Genomic DNA, 9,903 nt, shown 5'->3' with positions numbered 1-9,903 from the left:
TGGAATCTCAGGGTTGTTTTGATTTGCATTTCCCTGATGACTAAAGATGTTGAACATTTCTTTAGGTGGAAAGCTAGTTATGATGAAGGTGGCAGGGTGTGGATAGGAATAAGTGAAGGGAGGAGGCCAGCCATCGAGCTCAGCTTTGACCTGTCCTCCGGTTAATGGTTAAAGCCTCACCCTGAGTGCATGGCTTGGGGAAGGATTGGTTTGCTGCATTATGTGAGATAACAATTACTGTGTGGACTGTATACTGCAAAGAACAGGAAGTGATGACTTTGGGTTGGCGAACCTGAAGTACATGCAATTTGTGAGCTTGTGGGGAGCTGTGTGTGTCAGTAATGGATATGCCTAAACTGTCTGAAAGTTGATAGGTCAGTTGCTTATCAATTGATTGGATGTGTGAACTTGGACATAGTGAACCTATTTTAAATATTGAGACAGGCTGTGTAACCACGGGTATTCTGGAACTTGCTGTGTAGAAGAGGCTGGCCCCACAGATATCTGCCTTCTTTGCCTTCCTAGTGCTGGCCAGGTGTGAGCTGTCACACAAGGCCAAACAGCCATCTTAATAAACTATTTTAAGAAATACAAAGTTTTCGTTGCTGGGTGGTGGTGGTGCACGCCTTTAATCCCAGCACTTGGGAGGCAGAGGCAGGTGGATTTCTGAGTTCGAGGCCAGCCTGGTCTACAGAGTGAGCTCCAGGACAGCCAGGGCTACACAGAGAAACCCTGTCTCGAAAAAAAACAAAAAAACAAAAAAAAAAAAAAAAAAAAAAAAAAAAAAAAAAAAAAAAAGAAAAAAAAATTGTTGACTTGTACTGAATAATATGCAGGTGAATATTTGTCTGTGGTGGTGAGTATCCTTTTTCATTTTTAGTATAGCTCCTTATTGTACATAATTTAGTGTGTGGCTTAAAGATTGCATTTAGTAACCTTAAAACATGGTTAAGTTGGATTTGTAGGCCACTGTAACTGGTGACAAGTAGAGTCTTAGTCAATATTCTATTGCTGTGAAGGGACACTGACCAAGGCAGCTCTTATAGAAGGAAACATTTAAGTATGGCTTGCTTGTAGTCCTAGAGGTTTAGTCCATTCTGAGCATGGTGGAAGGGAAGCAGCAAGCAGACAGACATAGTGCTGGAGAGGTGGCTGAGAGTTCTGCATCTAGGTCCACAGGCAGCAGCAGCAGAGACTGGCTGGCCTGTACTTTTGAAACCCCAAGGTCCACCCCAATGACACAGCAGGGCCATTCCTACTCCAACAAGGTTATACTTCCTAATCCCTGTCAACTAGTGCCACTACTAATGACCAAACATTCAAATCTAAGAGCCTATGGGAGCCGTTCTCATTCAAATCACCACAAATCATTTTGGTTTATTCTCTTAAAAATTTATTATTTTAATTTTATGTGTATGGGTACCCACAGAGACCAGAAGAGGATGTAGAGTATGAAAGATCTCCTGGAACTGGAGTTAGAGATGGTTATGAGCCACAAATTGTGTTCTGGATCGAACTCAGGTCCTCTGGAAGAGCAGCCAGTGTTTTGTTTTTTGTTTTTTGGTTTTTGGTTTTTCGAGACAGGGTTTCTCTGTGTGGCCCTGGCTGTCCTGGAATTCACTCTGTAGACCAGGCTGGCCTCGAACTCAGAAATCCACCTTTTCTGCCTCCCAAGTGCTGGGATTAAAGGCATGCGCTACCACTGCTTGGCACAGCCAGTGTTTTTAACTGCTGAGCCTTCTCTCCAGCAGTTGGGTTTATATAAATTCATCTCACTTTACTCTGCTAATCATTAGTCTTTTTCTCTTTTTTTCTTTTTAGGTATTATGATCAGATTTGTTCCATTGAACCCAAGTTCCCATTTTCTGAAAATCAGGTAAGCTGCTAATTTTGCTATCAAGTTGCAGGTTACGCACTTCCTTCTACCTGTGGGTCTGTTTCATTGCAGTCAATGATACGTCTTTACTATGGTTAGGCTTCTGTGATAGTTTTATGTACATTAGAAGCTTTGACTCTGTCTGATGTGAATATTGTCCTTCTGAAGATTCTCCTGAATTTTCTTCTTGTCCTCAGTCAGTTTTGAAGCTTATATAGAGTTTTAATCTCTATTTTATACCAATGGGATCTGTCTATTTTCACCCTTGACTTTTTTTGAGGATGGTTGAGACAAGGTCTCTGGCTGTTCTGGAATTTACTATGTAAACTAGGATGGCCTTGAACTCACAATGAGATCAGTCTGCCTCTGCTGGGATTAAGGGTATGTGCCACCATGTTGGGAAAACTTTTTTGTTTGTTTGGTTGGTTTTGTTTTTTTTGACACAGGGTTTCTCTGTGTATCACTGGCTGTCCTGGAACTAGCCCTAGAGCCCAGTCTGGGCTTGAACTTTCAGAAATCCACCTGCTTCTGCCTCCTAAATGCTGGGATCAAAGGTGTATGAACCCTGCCTGGCCTATTCTTGTACTAATAGTTTTGCAGATGAAGTTATCATTTGTTGAGACTCCCTTTAAGGAAGTCCAGGGTGAAAGTTCAATTGAACCTGTGGCTCCCAAATACTCTACCACCAAATTATATCCCCAGCCCTTTTTCTGTCTCTTTTGAGGCAGGGCCTCACTAAGTTGTTGAGGCTGGCCTTCAACTTCAACTTATATAACACAGGCATACCTTGAACTTGTGACCTTCCTGCCTCAGCCTCCTGAGTAGCTGGATTATAGGCCTGTGCTAACAGGCCCAGCTAATTTTCTATTAGGTGAAATTTTTATTCATCTATAATCATGTGTAGCTTGACTCTTTATAAAGTAAGTATATTATATAACTACTACTTAGATCAAGAAATAAAATATTACCTTATTCCATTCTCCCCCAAAAGCCATTCTCTTATGTCTTTAAAAAATATTTTGTTAGTGTAAAGTTTAATGTTAAAGCTTCACAGCTTGCATTTTGAATGCTGTTTCTAATTGTATGTGACTTCATTAAGCTGAATGGTCTTTGAATCTGGTTAATTTTGAATGCTATTTCTAATTGTATGTGACTTCATTAAGTGGTATGGTCTTTGAATCTGGTTAATTTCGAATGCTGTTTCTAATTGTATGTAACCTCATCAAGTTGTATGGTCTTTGACTCTGGTTAATTTTGATGTGCTATTTTTATTTATTTCCAAGTTTTAAAAATAATAAAGTAAAAAATTATATATATATTTTATGCCAAATGTGGTGTCATACACCTTTCCTCCATGCATGTAGGAGACAAAGACAGATTTCTGTGAGTTTAAGACTAGCTTATTCCAGAGCTACACAGTGAAACCTTGCCTCAAGAAAAAAACAAAAACAAAAACAAAAAACCCAAAAAACCAGGACGGTATTTATTAGTAGTATGTGTGTATATGATGTGTGTGGATATAATGGTCTGCATGTGGAAGTCAGAGGACAACTCAGGGAGTCGGACAACTCCATCTTTGTATGAGTTCCAGGGATTAATCTCGTCTTGTAAGGGTTATGTGGCAAGCTGAGCTATCTCACCAGCCCATTTTTCCTACTTTGGTAGGAGAGCCGTTCAGTTTGGTCCACAGGAAACCTCATGGTGCTTTATTTCCTTTACTTCTCTTCATTTTGAAATACCTTACTGTTAGTATTTTATATGGGAAAAAAAGGTTCACAAGAGGGAAAGGGGTCACTGACTAGAGGTGGCAGCTACACCACCAAGCTACGGTTGAACTCTGTCTTCCTTTCTGGATTCTTGTGCAGTATTTAACAAAGTCCAAAGAGGTAATAAGCGTTTTTGTCTCCTCTCCTTCATCCTAGATCTGCTTGACGTTTACGTGGAAGGATGCTTTTGATAAAGGTTCCCTTTTTGGAGGATCTGTGAAATTGGGTATGTGATGTTTAACAACAATTATAGACTTGAGCATTTTTGCTGCCTTTAGATTTTTTTAAAGTTGGTTTCCTAATGATTCCTTGTGAATACTGCAGTTTTTTTTTTTTTAAAGAAATCTCATTTTCTTTTTTGACTTCTAATCCAATGTAATTTCAAAATATTTGCAGAGCCCATGCCTTGCCAGGCACTGTCCTAGTTACAAAGATGCATAATGCAGTTGTGTTCAGTTTGGTTGTGAAGACAATTATCTCACTGAAATGTACTATGTGTACATACATGCAGAATGCAGCCTATGATGAGGTTTTGATCCATGAGAGACTACATGTATGATGGTGGTCATGCATGATTGTTGTCTGATGATATTGTACCTGTCCTACTTCGTGTAACTACACACATAACAACAAAGTGCGTAAAGGCTCATTTCTCAGAATATATTGAAGTCATTGACATATGGCTGTAAAATCTCATGGGAGCCTGGATGGGCAAGAAGTTAATTTTACTTGTAGAGTTATGAGAAATACAGCAGCTGGTCTAGTTAGTTGTAACACTTAATTCTTCAGCTCTTATAAGTTTTAAAAAATAGTTCTTTGATCTCCCCAACCTGCCTCTCGATTCTTTGTTAGTCAGATGTGGGTGGTTCTGAGTCCAGGCACGTTGTCTACATTTTTTTTTTCCCAAAGAAAACATTAGTATAGGGCTGGAGAGAAGGCTCAGTAGTTAAGAGCACTGGCTGCTCTTCCAGATGTCCTGAGTTCAATTCCAGCAACCACTTGGTAGCTCACAACCATCTGTAATGAGTTCTAATGCCCTCTTCTGGCATACAGGTATATGTACAGATAAAGCTCTCATACATAAAATCAATAAATAAATCTTAAAAAAAAAGCTAGTATCAAGTTTTAAATTTATTTTACCCAATAACCTAAAAAACATCCTGCTTGGATTTCGTCATTGCCACTACTCTGTAGCTCTAGAACTTGGGAGGCAGGTTGATGAGATTTGGCTTGGCCTTGGATATAGAGAGTTCTGGGCCAGTCTGGGTAACCGTGAGTGTGTAAGATGACAACAGCAATAACCCTGTACTGTTTTATGCATGTTCTGCCTTAAGCTATACTGCCTTAAAGTTTTTTTAAGGATGACAACTCTGATCATTGACTTCTGGAATTTTCTACACTTATTTTGGGCTCACTTTTTAGTTGCCTTTGTTTTTGAAATAGTGTCTTATGTAGTCCAGGCTGACCTGAGCTCCTTTTGTAGCCAAGAACAACTTCAAAGCCCTTATCCTCCTGTCTCCAAAATGCTGGGGATTTAAGTGTGCACATCTCCACTTCCTTGCTGACTTCTTCTTTAGGACCCCCGTCACTATTTACTATCTGGTGTTACCTTGGTTTCATGCAGTTACTAGAATTCGATGGAGCAGTTAGTGTATCTGCTGAGTAAGTTGGGGACAAGTAGAGAACTGGCTGCCTTTAGAGAGAGTCTGAATAACTACTGCATGGTCCTCCTGTAGAGAGAGTCTGAATAACTACTGCATGGTCCTCCTGAGAGGACACAGCTGTCATTTGGCTCCATACCTTCTGAGTGTTGGGCCTGGCAATCTGATTGAATTTTACAAGTAACTAAGAGCTATTGTAGATTGAAACTGTTGTTTTTAATTTTGAGAAAATACACAGTCTACTGTCTTAATCACGGTAAGCATACAGTTCCAAGTGGTATTAATTATGCTTACTGTTCTAGTTAGGGTTATTATTGCTGTGATGACACACCATGACCAAAGCAACTTGAGGAGGAAAGGGTTTATTTGGCTTACATTTCTAGGTAACAACCACTGAGGGAAGTCAGGGCAGGAACCTGGAGGGAGGAGCTGAGGCTGAGGCCATGGAGGATGCTGCTTATTTGCTAGCTCAGGATCACCAGCCCAGGGGTGGCCTCACCCACAATGGCCTACACCCTTCCCCATCAATCACTAATTAAGGAAATGCCTTATAGGCTTGCCTACAGGGTGATCTTTGGAGACATTTTCTCAATTGAGGTTCCCTCCTCAGATGACTCTAACCTGTATCAAGTTGACATAAAACTACTTAGCACACTTTCTGTACTGTGTGGTCATCTTGCCATGTGGTATTAAAGCTCTGTCTTCCTACAGAACTGAAATGGTACCCATTAGACAGTAATTTCCCATCCCTCTTTTCCTGTTAGCTTCTGGCAGACCTGTTCATCCTCTTGTCTTTGAATCTTACTGTTGTAAGTAGACTTATATGTCTGTCTTTTTAAGAAGTTGTAGGAAACAATGCATGGAATTATCTTTTAACCATTTTGAAGTACATGGTTTTCATAGTACAAGGTACATTCACATTGTAAAACAAATCTCCAAAACTTTATCTTGAAGTACTTTTTTCATTAAACTACAAAACCTGCTGACCCCCATCTTTCTACCCACTGTCTTTGTACTTTTGTGTCTCTAAGACTTGGACTCCCTTAAGTATTTCCTGTAAGTGTAACCTTCATTCTTTTTGTGACTGCTTATTTCATGTAAGATTTGTCTTATGTTGGAACATGTAAGTCCCTTCCTTGGTGGTTGACTGATAAATACTTCACTCAGGTTGCTCTTTGAGTAATGCTGCTGTGAACATAAGTGTAGAAATTCCTCAATGAGATTCTGCAATTCTTTTTGGCATATACCCAGGAAGGGGATTTCTGAGTCTTGTGGTAATCTATTTTTAATGTTTTGAGGACCCACACACTTTTCCATAGCCCCTGCAGCATTTCCAGCAAAGGCTTTGGCTCATCTCTGTCATCATCAACACTTGTTCTTTTCATCTTTAAATTAAGTAGTTATATTGAAAGATGTGGGTTGTATAGTGTTTTCATTAGAGAGAGGGAAGTTGGGAAGACCATCCAGGAAGCACTAGCATTGACTCAGGGTTGTGTGGATGAAGGGGCTTGTTTAAAGTGTGTGAGTGTGTGCATGCTCGTGTATGCACACACATATACATGCATTGTGTCTGTGGGGGGAGATAAGAATTTGAAAGGTCATGGAAAAATGGAAATGATTTATTTGAATTTAACTAAGAAATAACATAAAAATAAATTTTACATTTTGAACTTGGCAATTGTAAAAATATGGGAACAAAGAGTAGGAGAAAAAGAATAATTTATTTATCCTTTGATAAGTAAATTTTTGAGTTTTTGATGGTAGACATAATGTGAGAATATGGCAGCCAGCCTGCAGTAGGAGAGAAGGCAGGTCTTGGGAGAGCCATGGGGTAGAGGCTGTGGTATTACTCATTTAAACATTGTTTTCTTTAGAAAACATAATGATACACTTTTCCTTGTCAATTTTTTGCAGCTCTCGCAAGCTTAGGATATGAGAAGAGCTGTGTGTTGTTCAATTGTGCTGCCTTAGCTAGCCAGATTGCGGCGGAGCAGAACCTGGACAATGATGAAGGATTGAAAACCGCTGCTAAGCAGTACCAGGTATGCAGAAAAGATGCACACTGGATCAAGGAGGGATTGGCATTTAGGTGATGGCTGCTGCTGTCTTCATGACTGGTGCTCCGGGAAAGTCCTGCTCTTAAGGAAACTAAGCCTTGTTGATAAACACTTGAGCACTAAAGCAGTTGTTCTATAACCTATGTCTGTTTTCCTCCCCGTGTATACCCACCCAGCACCTAGCACAGTGCCTGGCATATAATAGAGGCTCAGTGAGTGTTGAATGGACAACAAAGACGAATATGTGAAAAACCTCTTATAAGTGAATGACTTCATTCAAAATGATTAGATAATTGTGTGTTTTCTCAGGGCGAGGCACATCCAGATTTTAAGTGGTGTGACAAAATTAAGAACTTGTGGCAAGAAAATAAATTAACTGTAGACTGTGGAGAAGTCTTATTTAAATGTGGTCAGTGTGGTCATGCCTGGAATGTTTTAAGATAGCTAACTAGCTTAGGACTAGTCATAGGCAAATATAAAGTGCTGCTTTGTGACAGTTTATTATGTACTCAGTTTTTATTTTTTGTTTCAGATAAAAGAACAGTTAAGTGATTTTTTTCCTAAAGTTTCATTTACAAAGTGTGTGTTTGTGTGCGTGGGGGGATGGGTGTTTGATCATGTGTATGGAGGTCAGAGGACAACTTGGGGGAGAAACAAGTTGGTTTCTCCTTTCACCATATGGGTCCCATGGCTTGAACCCAGGTTGTCAGGCTTGGTGCAGGTACTTTTTGCATACTGAGCTGTCTTGCTGGCCTCATAATGGTCTTGTTAATACCACGACTTTGAGTTTTGTGTGTATAGCCTACCAGGCTAGCCCACTTTAAAAAGTCCAGAGCTGTGCTTCCTTCTTCTCAGCCTAATTTGTTTCATAAAAAGTAATTTTAGTAGTAACCCCAACAAAATAAAATTGGGAAGAAAAATAGAATGGGAAACATTGAGTCGGCAGTTCTGAAGGCCAGATAGAATGTGAGCGCATTGCTGGCCTTAGAGTGCCATTGGGAATGTGAGCGCATTGCTGGCCTTAGAGTGCCATTGGGAGTGTGAGCGCATTGCTGGCCTTAGAGTGAGTGCCATTGGGAGTGTGAGCGCATTGCTGGCCTTAGAGTGCCATTGGGAATGTTTCCTAAGCACAGTCTGCTTATTTGAAAGATGGCGTTGGGATGGAGACAAGGGCGTTTCCATACTCAAACCTTTGTGTAGAGGCTGGGGGAGTGCCTCAGTAACTAAAGCCTTTGCCTTGTAAGCTCAAGGACCTGAGTGTGATCCCCCAAATTCACACAATAAATGCTGGGCTTGGTGGTGTATACTTGTAATCCTGTTCCCAGGGGCTTGCTTGCCCGACAGTCTAACCTAATGGGTGAGCTCCAGACCAATGAGAGGCCCTGTCTCAAAGGAAGTAGGTGGTGGTCCTGAGGATGACACTTGGGATTGTCCTTTGGCCTACACACACACACACACACACACACACACACACTCACTCACAGAGAGAGAGAGAGAGAGAGAGAAAGAGAGAGAGAGAGAGAGAGAGAGATCTGAATAGTGTTTTATCTTTTCATCTGTGAAGAATGTGTCTAATAAATTGCTTGAGCACCTTTTACATTTACTTACTTTGCTCTCCCTGTAGTCTCCTTCGAATCTTTGTCAAAATTTTGCAAAGGCCCCATCTATGAATTGGGATGTATGGAATGTATGGAAATGTATTTGTATGTAAATGTATCTGGTTAGTTGGCACGTAGATGATGTTTGTGTGTGACAGTAGAAAATTAAGTCTCAATGTTAAAGAATTCTTTTTCTCTTTTCCTAGTTTGCTAGTGGTGCCTTTTTACATATTAAAGACACAGTGTTATCTGCCTTAAGTCGAGAGCCTACTGTGGACATATCTCCAGATACCGTTGGGACTCTCAGCCTTATTATGCTGGCCCAAGCTCAAGAAGTATTTTTCTTAAAAGCCACAAGAGGTAACTCCCAATTTCTTTTTTACTATGTTCCATGTGAAAACAAGTGCTAGGCTTTTATACCAAAATAGTGATTAGAACACAGTATGTTCCAGGTAGGTAGGGATACTGAGAGGTCACTGAGTACTTGAGCTCACTTCAGAGGGAGAGTTACCAGGAAGAAGATTAGAAAGCTTCATGTGGCTGGTGGTCTGCCTGTGGGGTGGCTATGGGATCACTGCATTATTCAAGTTAGCTAAGAATGGTTTTTTTAAGATTTTATTCCAGTGTGTGTGCAAGTATCAGTGCTCTGCAGGTGAAAAGAAGGGACGGGACTCCCTGGAGTCACAGGCACTGTGAGCCACTTGATATGGTGCAGGGAGTCTTTCTTCATGTTTGAGCAGCAAGTGCTCTTAGCCATTGAGCCATCAAGAATGACTTCTTAAAGTAGTCCTGTTTAAAGGATATGTAAATGATAAGGAACTGCTATTCAAGCAGTGTCCTTGGTGAACGGGGTATAAAGACAATGTTTGTAAAGGTGTGTTAGTCAGTGTGAGAGGTAGAGTAGACACTGAATAAGTACAGAGTGATTGAAAATGCAGAAGTACA

General features: G+C 40.5%; 1 protein-coding gene across 2 annotated transcripts in view; it reads left to right on the top strand.

Annotated features, from left to right (window-relative positions):
- Pdcd6ip (programmed cell death 6 interacting protein) overlaps positions 1-9,903 on the top strand; it is a 52,257-nt gene that overhangs the window by 7,632 nt on the left and 34,722 nt on the right. For both annotated transcript variants that reach the window (XM_031343093.1, XM_031343092.1), the window contains exons 2-5: positions 1,822-1,876; positions 3,799-3,868; positions 7,218-7,345; positions 9,165-9,318. In XM_031343093.1, coding sequence (XP_031198953.1) covers positions 1,822-1,876; positions 3,799-3,868; positions 7,218-7,345; positions 9,165-9,318 — 407 coding nt within the window. The remainder of the gene's footprint in view (positions 1-1,821; positions 1,877-3,798; positions 3,869-7,217; positions 7,346-9,164; positions 9,319-9,903) is intronic.

The sequence above is a fragment of the Mastomys coucha genome, unplaced genomic scaffold, assembly GCF_008632895.1.
Source record: "Mastomys coucha isolate ucsf_1 unplaced genomic scaffold, UCSF_Mcou_1 pScaffold23, whole genome shotgun sequence".
Classification (NCBI taxonomy): Eukaryota; Metazoa; Chordata; class Mammalia; order Rodentia; family Muridae; genus Mastomys; species Mastomys coucha.
Note: the sequence above shows the minus strand (reverse complement) of the source record. Positions and strands in the feature narration are given on the sequence as shown.